A 14,728-nucleotide genomic window follows, 5' to 3' on the forward strand; every position below is an offset into this window, starting at 1 on the left:
GTTTCGAATATGTAGTGTCGGCGGGCGAGCGAAGCGACGTGAGTTGGCGCGCCCGCGCCCCCTCGCGGACGATAGCCTTGCGCGTGTGGAGACGTGAGCGTTCATCGGAGTGTTATATATTCGCGTGGCCGAAGCTTGCGAGACGATTTGTTTTGCGACCGATGTTCGCATTTACCGAATATATCTTTTAGTGATTTACTTTGACGCGTTAATCCCGTTCTCGAAGAGGATCCGTGTATCATTTGGAGGAAGTCTTTTTAGCGAGCACGCTGTTTATTTGTCACTAGTTTTATAAGATATCGGATAAAGTTGAGAAAACATTAAATGCTTATTTTTGTATTTGACAATTGACACTTTTTCTGTGTAAATGTTCATAAAGCAGATCGCTACGAAGATAAGATTGTCTTAATGTACGACTGTGGGATATCATTTTTCTTCCCCAAAATGGTATCAAACAGTCACAATATGTTAGTGCCGGAGAGCGACGCGGAGTGACGTTTGCGTAACAATGCATCACTCGGTCGTCTCCGCCGGTAAGTTGCGCTGCGCGCTGCTGACGGCGGACAGACGGCGTACTAGCTCAACTTACCAATTCAGATTACATACAATTTAACATTATAACATCGACACATGTATAATACTTTTATTTGATTGCAAATTCGTCTACTGCGTTTGAACGCTAGCGTGATTGTATTAATTACCAAAACGCTTAAGAAAGCAATGGCTTCGCCCATTCATATCAATTTTGTCCATAATACTTTTGAATAGTTCCAATTTTTATGCTTCTTACTATACTGAAACAAGGTCGTCTTTTCAATCGAAGTCAGTCGTCTCAAAATTAAAAAGGTTTAGGCAATTTTTGCAAAGATGTCTGTGTAAGCTTAGCTAATCAACTGTGAAATTGGTACCAGAGTTCACTTCCGTCCTAATTCAGTACGCATCATAGGAATCGAGCCATTTTACGTAATGCGCACCTTCTTGTAGTTAATGTAATTTCCTTCCCCTGAATTACATTAGCTGCGGCGGCGTAGTTGTCGCGTGTGTTCCCCGCACGCGCCCTCGCGCCGCCCCACCCCTGTCTCTGTCGCTGCCAGCAGGCTGGCACTGCTTCTATTAAATTTAAAGCTATCTTGCACCTCATTTTTAACAATGTCGACTACAATATTGTAACAATCTATCGCGTGATAGGTGCATTACCGTACATGTAATCCCAATTGAACGAACCGAATGGGCTCTTTGAAAAGCATGAACTTAGCAATAAGAGATATTATTAAATACCTAAGAGATCGAACGTCCCTTACCGAGTAAGGTAGATATTATTAAAATATTTTTATTTTTCGATTGACATCTCTCTAGATAATGGAAGTAGCGCAATTGTGAAAATGATAGAGCTATAATCGGCCGCAGCGTCGGAGATCTAAGCGACACATCTCTATTGGTCGAAATTGTGCTCCATCAGTATTGTCTATTCTAGCACAAGAAAATTTATTAATCATTAAATTTTATATATTACCTTTGGGATTGGTCCATTTTCTACTTCTCTGTACATATTCAGAGCTTATAGCCGGGAGGAGCCCGAAACGCACGTCGCAACACATACTTTATCGTGTTACTATTGATATCAGTGAGTCGCGCAGCGATACGTAATACGCTTGAAGCAATAACGTTAAAGTGTGGTCGAATTTCGCTTTTATATTATGGATCATGTCACTGAATAGTTGTGTGTCGGTTGTTTTTCAATTCGTTTTTTATAAAATGTGAAATTTTGGAAGTGCAAGAGAATCTAAACGTTGCAAAGTTTTAAGAGTCGGTGTATTTGTAAACTAAGATGAGACGCTTAACGTTTTGCACCTATTTTGCAATAATAATAATTACGATTACAGATAATAAATACGTAGATACTTTTATAAAGAGTTACCAGGGCGCGGTGCATGGGCCAGCGAATTTCCCCGTCGCGAGCGCACGCACCGCGCCGCCCGAGCAGTTGACATTGCTATTCGAGTTTCGACCTTACTCGTTCAAACTAACGGTAGCACAGCGCCAAGGAACGGTTCATCCATTTAAAATAATTTAAGTTTAAAGTTTATACATTTACGTGATATTAATATCCAGTTTCACGTGTTTCAAAACACAATAATAATAAACTAAGAACGTAAGAAGATTTATATCAATATATATCAACATGATGATCGCTAGATATCTGTAAGTAGTTCCTTTATTATTAATATCTGCTTTCGTTAGATAGATACCTACAAATTAACCTTTTATCAAAAACATTATTATAGAGTAGAAATAATTTGTTAGATGAAAATAAATGACTGAACAGTTCATCTGGCGAATGGCTCAAACCTCAGTGGCAGTTTGAACCGCTCCGTGACGCTCGAAAAGTTAAATCGTTATGTTGATTTCTGATTATAAAAGTTATTGTTTTGGTAAAACCAAATATTTTATCTACTATTAGGCATATTGGCACAAAAAAGTTGTGTTTAATTAAGTTTAGACAATAAGTTACGATATCATTGTATTATTTCTTTGACTAAACTTATGACAAAAAGTGAGTTCAGTTTGCTGAATGATAGAGATTTAATTGAATATTTATTATATATATTGTTGAAGTTTGTACAAAATAAATTAAGTAAACGATAAATATAGAACTTGACTGCTTTACTTGATTGTTTAATTTATTTTATAATCACATATTATATTTTATTCCCAACTATATACCTAACTCACACAATATACAAATTGTTTTATTGTATATGTTATATGCGTAAGTTTGGATGAGAAGTTGAGGCGATTGTACAATGATGAAAAATAATTTGTAACACTGAGAATTTAATTTATCATAATTGTTTATGCAGAAAGTTAAGATATCTGTTAACGTTCTTCTAAGAGTAAACAATCTCAATAATGCTTTTCAAAAATACGTGCATAAACATAATCGATATTACCTTTGCTAATACAAAACGAAAATATTTTTATACTTTTTTTACTTTTTCAAAAAGTCTAGCGTAATACACTTTCGTAATAATTATATGTATATAAATTTGAACCTGATTTTTTTATGTTTACGGTAAAAGTAAGTTTTTTAATTAAAGTCATTTTATTTGCGGTTCAGAAACCATTGTTAGATAGCAATATGCTTATTAATAAATATTATAAAGGCGCAGCAATACCAAATTACACACGCGATTTTGATGCTCTGTATGCTGAAATATTTTCGAGACCAACAAGCAGCAAGGTACTACCTACCTAGTACTATACTGGTGCTATATAATTAATTCCGACCATAATTTATATTCAAGCGCGCTGAAGCGCTAATTTGAGGAACTACTAGCCCAATATGTTTTTTTGTATAATATAAACTATTTAATGGGGAACTTTATACGTAACTACAAGCTAAGTAGCTAAGGAACGATGTTACCGTAAATAAATAACCATCAACTGTATGAAGCAGAATTGATACCACCTTCGTTATAAGGATAACATATTATATAAGCTTATATTTATATTGCCTTTTTTCAGAATAACGTTTTCGTTCATATTAAATTCCAGTATAATGACCACATATTATTGATATGTAAGTTAAAAATAATTTTATTGAATTACCTACATTTTCTATTACCTAAAACTTAGAAAATATTATAAAACAAACGTCTTAGAAGTTGGTGACCACCCAGCTTCTAGTTTGGTAGGTAGTATTTGAGCTAATACAACTTAAGTGCAACTCATGATGTTATGAATATGTTACTACTTTACGAAGATTACTGTACAGGTGTAGGTATATATTTGTATTGAAAAAAGACCAGAGAACCTTCAATTTTATTAATAATATTTAATTATCTTACAATTAGATTAAAAAGATCCGAATAAAAGATCATTGTCTATTTTTATTTTGTTTTATATTTATCACAAAAAACGTGTTTTTTACATTTCTATAAACATACCTATCGTTTCACTAACTAAAATTAAATGTAAATTATAAAAAATATATATACGTAGCATTTATTTTTTCGATTAATTTATTAGTATCAACTAATACCAGCGATTACCGGGACCTGTAAAATAATCGGCTATATGTAGACAAACGATTTTATTAAAAAGAAAACAAATGTTCATTGCTTTTTATTATTCCAATTATTTATTTTTTAAGGAAAATTGAATATTCGAACCTAAACTCATGTAAGGGCAGTTGTATAAAAAAATATTTATAAGATACAAGCTACCACGAAAGGCAATGCCTGATTAACGCACAGCTCTATACAACATTGGTACAGACTTTTGCATCGTAATGAAAGCACAATGTGGAAGGGTTTTCGACATTTTGCTTTTTAGGGAGAAGGCGTGATTCAGTTTGAGTACATACACCGAGACATATAAGTATCATTTACTTGGTGGTAGGGCTTTGTGCAAGCCGTCTGTAATTACCTGTGGTAGGTAAATACCATAATCTCATCACATATTCTACAACCAAAGAGCAATACTTAATATGAATAAGCCAGTGTAACTACAGGCACAAGAGACATAACATCATAGTTCCCAAGGTTTGTTGTACATTGACGTTGTAAGAAATGATTAACATTTCTTACGGTGGTGACCACTTACCATCGGTGGTCCATTTGCCGAACTTATAACAAAAAATAAGGATGAAAAACTATTCGCGCTGAATACACGCAATATATTTTTTACTGGTACTAGTAATAATACTAATGTACACTGTGTAGTCTGCTGAATATTCCATCACACGCACAATACACCGCAGCGGTATTTAAAAGTGTATTTAAAATAGTATATGTATAGTAGTAGATTAATTGGAGTAATCTTTACTTTCTGTCGATAACGTTTTACAAGATTCAAGAAACGCGACAAGAGCTATTGCTAAGGCGTAGCCATATCTTTGTAATAAGTAAAAATAGAAATAGTTGAAATAGTACGAACCAATTGTTCATTAAGCTTTACTAGCTCTTGGTGGGGAAGGCGCCAACGCATCCCTGCACAGAAAAGTTATTGAATAAATGACATTCGTTTTACAAAAAACACAGTATTATTTAATGAATGTAGGCATAATTTGTTTTATTTGCGTTTATAGTTCATCTTGTGCTTGGCGGTGAAGGAACACGTCGTGAACCTGTATGAACATCTGCAATATGGGTATCCTATCTACCAAACCACATTTGAGGAGCGTGGTAGAAGAGGCCTTAGTCCAACATTGGGACATAATTATGCATATACTTTATTTGACTTCCATACTTACTGACAACATAATCATACGATATTTTTAAATATATATTTGTGTTTAAAATCACACACTCTGATTTAAATGTTCCCACTAATTCTGTTGATTATTCTTAAAAAAAAATTGTTTGGGAACAAGGATAGAAGGAATAATAAAGGAAAATAAATACAATCTTCGATGTTACTATTTTTATTTCCGTCTTACATTTAAGACAAATGTGTCCTTGCCAAGACACACATACAAGATGCCCGTCAATACACAAGAATTGCGAATACGTTATCAATATAAATATTTATACAGCATCTATATATGTACAATTTGTGTGCGAACGTCCTCCGAGCGCACCGTGAAAGTACTTATTACGAAAGAAGTGACGGCGTGAGGGAGGACGCTTCTACGATAATACCGAGTTCACTATGTGAACACACACCAAGCTTCGAGTTATTTCAAGTTACCACGCTTACTGGCAGTGCAAACGATTAATTCACAATCCGTACCGACTATGAATATACAATCCAATGACAGATATGTAGTGCTACAATTATTATACAAATCAAGCAGAGTTCGGCGTTTCGAAACTTCCATAATTGTTTACGCGTCAAATTTGATAGGAGCGATTTTTAAATAAAAAATACTTTTGGAATTTGTCTAACAACTTTCGAGCTTTATAATTAAACATGAATTTATCTAATCAATCATAAAACACTCAAAGTAATAATACAATGCCAGCGTGTTGGTTCCACGACGGAAATTTTATTCAATCAATTAAAAGTATATCAGCCTTCGAGGCATCAAAAAAACTTGATCACAGAATAAAAACACACTATATCTTGAACTAGCTTAATGTTTAGTAGAAAAACAGTATTCTAATAAAAAAAATAGGATATTTGGTAAAAATATTTTTTCGTTTTCTCTTAACCGATAGTAAATATTTATTAATGATATCGTCCACTATTTGATTTAAAAATTTAGTTTTTATTAACGAAAAAAATAATAATTAAGCAAACGTCGTTAATAAGTAGTAGCGTATCATTAAAACAACAGTGAATGAGGTCAGAAAAATACATAAAATCGGAAAAAGCGCGAACATTGTAACTGTGCCCCTCTGAATTGTAACAGCTTGTTGCGATAGTCGAACTTTATTGAAGACTATTCCATCTCATCGCTAACTATTTATCAATTCTATTTTTAATTTCATTGTTGTTGGAAGTGTATCATAATGGAAAACAAAAAATAAAAGAACTTAACTTTATTAAAGTTAATTTAGTTGAACACGAGTCAGCCTTAATTCCAAAACTCAAAATTAAAGTAACTTCAGCTACTTTGAAAATATTGTTAAATTTAATGATTATTTTAATTAGTTAAATTATATTAAAATTGTTAATTTATTTTCGAACAACACAGTTACAATAAATGTATACTATACATACATCGGAAATTGCTTACACAGTGATTAATGTATTAGACGACAAACGCTATATATCGGATAGCGCTCAGACCGTTAATTATTGTCTCAAATTAGCGAACATGTACGATAATTTTAACGAATATGACAAGTGAAAAATATAATTTTATAACGATAACGCAACTGTTACTGATCGACTAGAAAATAATGTTCGAAACATGAAATCTTTAGATGATACGGTTTTAATATTAATAAAATATAAAAAATATATAAATAAAATACTCAATTAGCGCAAGTTATTTGTTACAGCACACCACACTAGATTGTATTACAGTATGTAAAATTATTTTACAACTTTTTCCATTTAACACGCGTCGCACACGTTAAAAATATCCCAAAAGTAAACTCAAAAATGAAAACGTATCGTATCGTTGGACAAGACCAGGTTATAATGATTAATAATTAAAGTAAACAAGTCAAAATTATAATGAATACTAAACTATTACGATTACAACAGTATTACTGACCAATGGAAATTGAACTAAATATATTTTTTTACTAGAAAAACATTCAATCTATAATTTTCTAAATCAGAAGAAATTTCTGCGATTATTACGGAATAATGAATTAAAAACAATGAGTTTAAATATTGTGTATATAATAATAATAAAAGGGTATAAACATTTGGGTAAAGTATTTGAATCGATTTTAACCTCCAGTTTCTGAAGTCATATTAAACATGTGATTTAGTATTTAATTAACCTATTTTTTCAGAAACTGGTAATATCATGGTCTAACTGGTCATATCAAAATAATCGATTCGTATGCTTTTTTTTACATATTTTATTTCAACATAAGGGTTAAAAAAAAAAAATCTGTCAGCCACACTGTTGTATCCGATATAAACTATAAGGGAGATCCGAGCCTTAACATTTACTAAAATAAGAATCTTGCAAGAATAAAATTTGCTACCTAACAATTTCTTACCGTATATCATTTTAAAAGATTGTATAAATCAAATGAATTTGCTGTCCTTGTTACACGCTAAATAAAATTTAAATAGACGGCATCTCTCATACAAATGTCAAGTAATATCAAACATTGTTCAACAATTTTAATACAAATATTGTTTACTATTTGTTGATTTTGACTTCGTCTATTCGGAACTCGATAATTTAATACAATTAATATTTTGGACAGATTAGTCAAATTACAAATTCCTAAGTTTCACATGTCATAAACCTCGTTCAAATCAAGTAACACAGGAAGAAATAATTCCAAAATCTGAAAAAAAAATCCCCTCATACGTCAACGTATGTTTTGATTGTTCCTATTTTAGCACATATTTTACAAAAAAAAAAAACAAGTTTAAAATTTCAATACATATGAAAATTAAACTCAGTTGGTCCTAGACCAACATTACACAAAATTTACACGATTAACTTAATTTGCCAAAGTACCAAACACATGATATATACAGTAACTGTATATTAAACATATGAATGAGATCGTTCGTCTACTATTAATGGCAAAAACTAATAGAAAAAATAAATGTAATCAATACACAAAATAGCTAATGCCTTGTCAAAGATGTGAAAAAGAAACAAATGATTATTATTATTACTAGCACAATTAAGTCCATACAAATCAGCAGATTCTTTACAACGACTAATACAACGAAACTAATATTTTCTAAATTATAACTCTATCGATCTGCTCTTTTTCATCTCAATAACTATTCAAAACAAAAATTATGACAATTAACGAAAATAAAGCTTATCGTATCATTTTTTTTTTGTTTTATTTTTTTATTTCAGTTGTCAATTTTGAGGCAAAAGTGATATTTAAAATTGTATACTTTTTTAAGCTCCCGGCTTATATGTACAGTTGTCACAATTTTTGGTATTGTCTATGCTTATCAGTGGTTAGCGTGCAGTCATGAGTGGTGCGAAAGAGTTAGATAGATGTGACAGTTTGATGGACAGAGAAGGAAGAGGTTTACTCTGTGTAGTCCCAGCAATCCTTTTCGTAGCCCTCGTGAACGTGTTCGAGTAAAACCTTACGCCGGCTGTCGCAATATCTGAAAAACAGAAATTCTTGTATAGCAGTAGCTGTTAGCTATTCGTTTCACCATAAATGTAATAGTTATAATTGTAATTAAATAAAAATAATTAAAAAAGTATATAATGATTCATTTCGATCCAGTCGTTTGAGCGTTATACTGTTAAAATATCTAAATATAATTTCACAACTATAATATAAATAAGACTGTAAGACTGTAAGACTGTAAGTAAAAGTAATTTTACAATGCAAGATGTTGATTAAAAAAATAAAATGGTACTTATTATACATGGAATTGGAATATATATATATTTACAGAATGGTATAGTGTATTTGTTTAATTACCTGTATTTGTCTTGCACTTTTTGTTTAATATCAGCCAAGTTCTCACTAGTGATGTCTCTCTCGAGATACTCCGAGAGTGTTTCTGTAGCGGACTCCAGGTCACGCTGATTGTCCTCGAAGATCACCGACTGGTTGTTCTTCCGCAGGTAGTACGCGAACACGTACGTGTACATCAACGTTTGCCGGCACTGACAGAGTATATCTACAGCTTTTTTTAAGAATTGCACCTGTAAACATACATTTTATTAACATAAATAAATAAGACATTGTGTCTTATATATATTGTATGTGTATATATATTATATAATATATTTCGTAGAATAAACTAATTGTCAATAATATGCAGGCCTGTCTGTCTTCAAGATTTTAATGTCTCGATATTAACAGTCCCACATTTCTTATGTACGGCAAAATTACGGTACGTACCTCGATCCAGCTCATGTTGTGCTGCTGCATCTCCTCCATCTTCTCCTTGATGGAGGCATAGAGCTTGGACTCAAAGCGCAGCGACTGCATGTGGTTCATGTATCTGTTGCAGTAAAATAGATAGCGCTGCAGCGCTGCACGCGAGCGCTCCTGTGCGTCGCGGGCAGCTTTGGCCTCATCCTCGTCGTATCTGTGGAGTATTTAGTATTTAGTTTTTGACATATTAAATGCAAAAGATGTTTTTTTTTTAATTCTAGTATACATACAGTTTGACTGGTTGGACAAGAGATGTAATTACGGCGCCCATTGAGTATTAGATTCTCGTTCCGAATATGTATACAAGCCCAATCATAATATTATACTTAATAATCAAATACGACAATATAAAACGACGACCTTGTAAATAAGAAGTCAATCCGTACCTTCTACCTATGTGCATGAATGATGAATACGTCCCTCGTTTTCAAGTCATGTTGTATACTGTTTACGAAGATTAACTTTTAAAACGGTGCCATAATGTATTAATTTTTTATATGTACTTCTTCTAACACGACTATGAGGATCAGTTTCCAGAAACAACCAATAAGAAAAACTAAATTTATTATATAATATAATATAATTTAGGGTCTACCTTATACTATAAATAAAATATAAATATTAGAAAATGTATCACGAATACCTATTACAGTTGTACCAGCTGCTGCCGTGGGGTTCCCAAGGCCCGAGACACACCCAGCAAAAGTCAGCCTTACAGTTTTGGTTCTTGCAAACCATGTGATTGCAGCCGCCGTCCTTCTCTATCGTGACGTTACACTTCGGACACTCCTTCGTATTGGCCGCTATCCAGTTAGATGTCTCAGAGTCGTCATCGCATTTCTGTACAATACATTGCAGTTTCATAGCAAACCGATAATATGATATTTACACAACTCTTGTTACTATATGATATAATTGATTGTATCGTGTAACTCACGATTGCATGTACATAATAAAGTTATTTACAATTCAAACATAACTTAGAAGACATAAGTAAGATAGTATTTTTTATATAAACTTATACCCCTAGCGGCTACTATAACGCAACGACATTTTATCACGTGCGTCGCTAACCGTTCATCCGTTTTACCCATACAAGGTGTACAATATAAATAGAAAAAATATATTTCAAACAGAAAAATCATTCAGTAGTTTCCAAGTTTTAATGAATAAAAACGACTTTGTATGCCGCCTTGTATGCGCTTGCGGCAGTAGGTCACCTTAATCCACTTCCTCAGCAAGCAGCAGCGGACGGGATCGTGCCAGTTCTCCCCGCACGCGAAGCAGAAGGTGTGCGCGCAGCGACACGTGACGGGCGCGGCCTCCACGTACGCCTCCACCTTGATCGCGTTGCTGCAGTCCGGGGACGGACACCAGCGGAGCAGCCTGTTGCACTGGACGTGAAATCATTGTTAATCGATATTTTGGTAACTTTTCTTCCAATTTAACAAAGCTGAGATAAAAAAAAAATATCTATATAAACATTAAACACACGATATGACACCCTAGTGTTATTTAATTTGATTATCTCCTTCCTAACATTAGTTGCTAAGTGATCAATAAAATATAGAAATATTTTAGTAAACAAAATTATAAAAGTTAAAATAACCAATGTAAATATCACACAATGTTTAGAATACTAATTCTAATCTACTAAAAAATCTACTAGCTAACATTCTTTTTTTTTAATTCGGGTTTGAATGCCTTTTGCTATCTACGTGACTATTACAAAAATGAAAAATGTTAGTTTTACTTATATTTGATTATACTGTTACAATTGATTAATAAAGTACTTAATAGAAACATAGTATTAATTACTTAAATGATTAACCTATGAGTATGAAACCTATTTTCTAAAAAGTCTCGTTTTCCATGGGAATTTCGAGACCGGGCCGAGACTTCTTTTTTTTCGCGGGACTTGAAAATGTATCGAGACTAAAGTCAGATAAACACTAGTTATTTACTAGGGAAAACTGCAATCATAATGAGTTCCGGATTTTTTCTACGAGGGAAGGAAAACACAGCAATATAGTATTATATGATATTTAGCGGCGGATTTCATACCGACCTCCTACTAGTTAATTATTTAATAATCAGAATTCATTGAGATAAAAAAAATTGAGCCATGCTATGCGCAGATTTTTAAACATCGATGTGTAATTTTGCAGAGAATGCAACTACTAAAAAAAACGTCTCCAAGTTTTGCCGCCCTAGGGTCTACTCGATTTATAGAGAAATCGGTCCCTGATTACATATACACAAATATCGTATTCACCTCCACAAAACTATTAGTGATGATGTGTTGATATTTAAGTTTGACGCGCGGGTCGCGAACCAGCCGCATGACGGTCGCGTCGTCCACGAGTATGTCGCACGCGTGCGCCGCACACGCTATCGTCTGTCCCTGTAGACAAAAGGGTTCGGTACAATATTGTAATACTTTCCAACTATAACGAGGTTACTTAGTCTAATAAATGGATCTTTTTGATTCTTACTCTCCATTAACAGTTTGCCTTACTTCAAATTCCGGTGACTGTTTCACTATGTTTTGCAATAAGAACTAATCCAAATATAAAAGACAAAACAAAAAGTAGCAAAACTTAAGCAATTGTAGCTACTTAACAGTATCAGTGTTTTACTGAGCATAGCCTTCGTCTCATGTTAAGAAAAAATATAAATATAGAATAATAGGAAGAAAATTTAAAACATCCAATGTCTTTTTCTAATAAACAACAATTATGTTTAATTTACGATATGTATATTTATATACTTATTAAATAAATAAATTTTCAGACATTGAATGTTAACCCATTTTTATTGAGATATTTCAATTACTGTTATAAGATTTTAAAAATATCAAAGAACTTACTAAACCCTCTTCCATAATTTTAGTAGTCAAGTATTCACACCAACATTGTGTACAAAACCTGTGACCGCACTCCAGGCCTGTCATCATCTGTAATTATGCAATTGTACATTCATAAAGGTTTAACGAGCATTCACTTTGTCAGGATAATGATAACTAAAACTTACGGATGTCGGGAGTATTGAAAAACATATCTCACATTCTTCTGTTCCCGATGTTGATATTCGTCTAGGTAACTGTAACCGTTATAAAGTATTAAAGTTTTTTGAAAATAAAGCTGCAGTTATAGAGGTGAATGTTTATTTGCATTTATGTAATTATTGTATTACTAGACAGCATTTCTTATTTTTCAGAAAGTCTCATTAAAGAAAGACAGAACGTCTCATTAAAATTATAGAGATAATTAAAAAAATTATGTATTTTACATTTTGTTTTGTACACATAGATTAGCATTTTAATAAATAAAATGAGCGCTTTTACCTTCGGCCTTTGTATGACAGGTTTTCTAAACGGGTTTATAACTCTAGCCTCAGCGAACAACTGGTCCTGATCCCCATCATACAATCTTTCCATTAGCTTTTCTTTGTCCCATTTAAAATGATTAAGGAGGATACGAGTTGTTGTAGCTGGAATCTAGAATCAAACAACATCAATATGAATTCACCAATTATGCAAAGGCTGTAAAAAAGCATTTCACTTCTGACTATTAAGTAAAATAAAATAAACATATAAACAATTATTAGCAATTAAAACAGTATTCATTTCATTTTATATATATCTTAAATAGTCAATTACAAAAATCTTATATATTTCTTTTCTTATAAGTAGATAACATAATTAACAACTTGCATAGCACTTTCCCGTTTTTACCTGGCCCAGTTTTGTCATTGTTTTATTTTTAATATAGAATTTTAATATTAACAAGCTACAAAAATAATACTGAATGAAAATATCACAATTTTGTAATCACAGTGTATGTTGAAATTCATTTGATTTATTTTAAAATAAAATCTATGAATGGAAATGCCATTTTATCTATTTGACCTAAATAATGACATCCTATCAATAACTATGTTGGTATAACACTTACAAATTAGAATATAAATATAACTTTCTAAATCATATACACTTGATAAAATTGTATAAAATGTAACAAAACTATATTTATTTACATACAAATGATTTCTACTAAGCTGTTTTAAGAACAAATAATCCAAATGGAACAACATTTAAAAAAAAAATTGTCCTCTTATAATAATAACATTACAATAGAATTGATAATTTCTAACTTTTAAGACTGATATAAGATGGCCTAAATAAGTATTCTATAGAGATAGAATTTATAATGCCTATATCATTACCAATGTTCCAGTTTGGAAAAATGAACAATAGGACAGTTTTGTTTTTGTATGACTCATTATCCTGATTTACTGATTCAGATTATGCTCCAACAATAACTTAATTTGGAACTATTATACCAATTAATCATTAACTAAATATTGTAACTACGAAAAACGAATTCTTAAATTCAATACTATTTGAGTAAACAATATTTTATACTAGGATAAAATATCATTTTGCAAAACTAAATGAGTAAAATAAACGAAGTAAACCAAAGTACGAGTAACCTCATTCAACCAATCCATTGTTTACTACTAACATACTGACCTCAACTACTGTGTTCACATCTTTGATGCAATCAACCATGTGTTGGACGATTTCCTCCGTAGATAACACTTCATATGGATATTCTTCGAGTTCCGTTTGCCGTTCCCTTGTACTGTGAGTCTCGTCCATGACAAAGTCGACATCGTCTCCGCTTGATTCATTACCAGAATCCACATCATCCTTTGTGTCATCTTCCGAGTCCATTGTCGAGATAAATAAATGATTTGCTAGATAATAATGGTACTGCCAAAATACTTCTAATGATGAAATAATTACACCTAAGATTTAGGAAAGGTCAACAATGAAGAAAATAGTTCACCCACGGGCTGCCAAAACCTCTGACGTATTTGTTAGTGTCTATGACGTCACTCTCTTGACTCTTTAAATATATTTGTCTATGATCTTTATAAACTTTATCTAATCTACAAAAATGTTCGTAATTTGCCAAGTGCCAAAAAGTAAAGTTTTGTTTATAACATACGATTGAAATTAAAATCAACTCGTTCCGTATTAATTATTTATATTCAACAAAGGATTATAAATCAGTTAAACCCCAATCCTAAAAGTTCTTTTGATGTTTCTTCGTTTTTTTTTCGTAAACATTACAATGACGTGAATCGTGAAGCTCAAATTTAATACCTATTTCTAATATCTAACAAAATATATGTATTATGTACACGAAATG

At 32.2% G+C, this 14,728-nt stretch overlaps 1 protein-coding gene across 2 annotated transcripts; it reads right to left on the reverse strand.

Annotated features, from left to right (window-relative positions):
* Positions 1–4,933: 4,933 nt before the first annotated feature.
* On the reverse strand, positions 4,934–14,397 carry LOC126773184 (E3 ubiquitin-protein ligase ariadne-1). 2 transcript variants are annotated; one of them, XM_050493905.1, is made up of 11 exons: positions 14,044–14,397; positions 12,856–13,008; positions 12,543–12,611; positions 12,379–12,465; positions 11,785–11,913; positions 10,730–10,903; positions 10,153–10,349; positions 9,474–9,663; positions 9,048–9,274; positions 8,644–8,721; positions 4,934–4,991 (listed from the first exon to the last, which is right to left on the reverse strand). In XM_050493905.1, exons 1-11 carry the CDS (start codon positions 14,245–14,247, stop codon positions 4,949–4,951), a joined length of 1,551 nt encoding a protein of 516 aa, XP_050349862.1. In that variant the 5' UTR covers positions 14,248–14,397; the 3' UTR covers positions 4,934–4,948. The 2 variants fall into 2 exon arrangements, with proteins under 2 accessions (XP_050349862.1, XP_050349863.1); XM_050493906.1 differs by lacking the exon at positions 4,934–4,991 and having other exon boundaries at positions 5,410–8,721; positions 14,044–14,396.
* Positions 14,398–14,728: the final 331 nt, after the last annotated feature.

Source organism: Nymphalis io, chromosome 14 (assembly GCF_905147045.1).
Source record: "Nymphalis io chromosome 14, ilAglIoxx1.1, whole genome shotgun sequence".
NCBI lineage: Eukaryota > Metazoa > Arthropoda > Insecta > Lepidoptera > Nymphalidae > Nymphalis > Nymphalis io.

What these genes read in the sequence shown, in the direction of transcription:
- LOC126773184 (XM_050493905.1), bottom strand. Translation starts at nt 14,247, where the DNA reads ATGGACTCGGAAGATGACACAAAGGATGATGTGGATTCTGGTAATGAA. An exon ending in CTGTCATACAAAGGCCGAAG is followed by an intron (nt 12,612 to 12,855) that starts GTAAAAGCGCTC and finishes TAACGGTTACAG; the next exon opens with TTACCTAGACGAATATCAAC. An exon ending in TCACTAATAGTTTTGTGGAG is followed by an intron (nt 10,904 to 11,784) that starts GTGAATACGATA and finishes TTTCACGTCCAG; the next exon opens with TGCAACAGGCTGCTCCGCTG.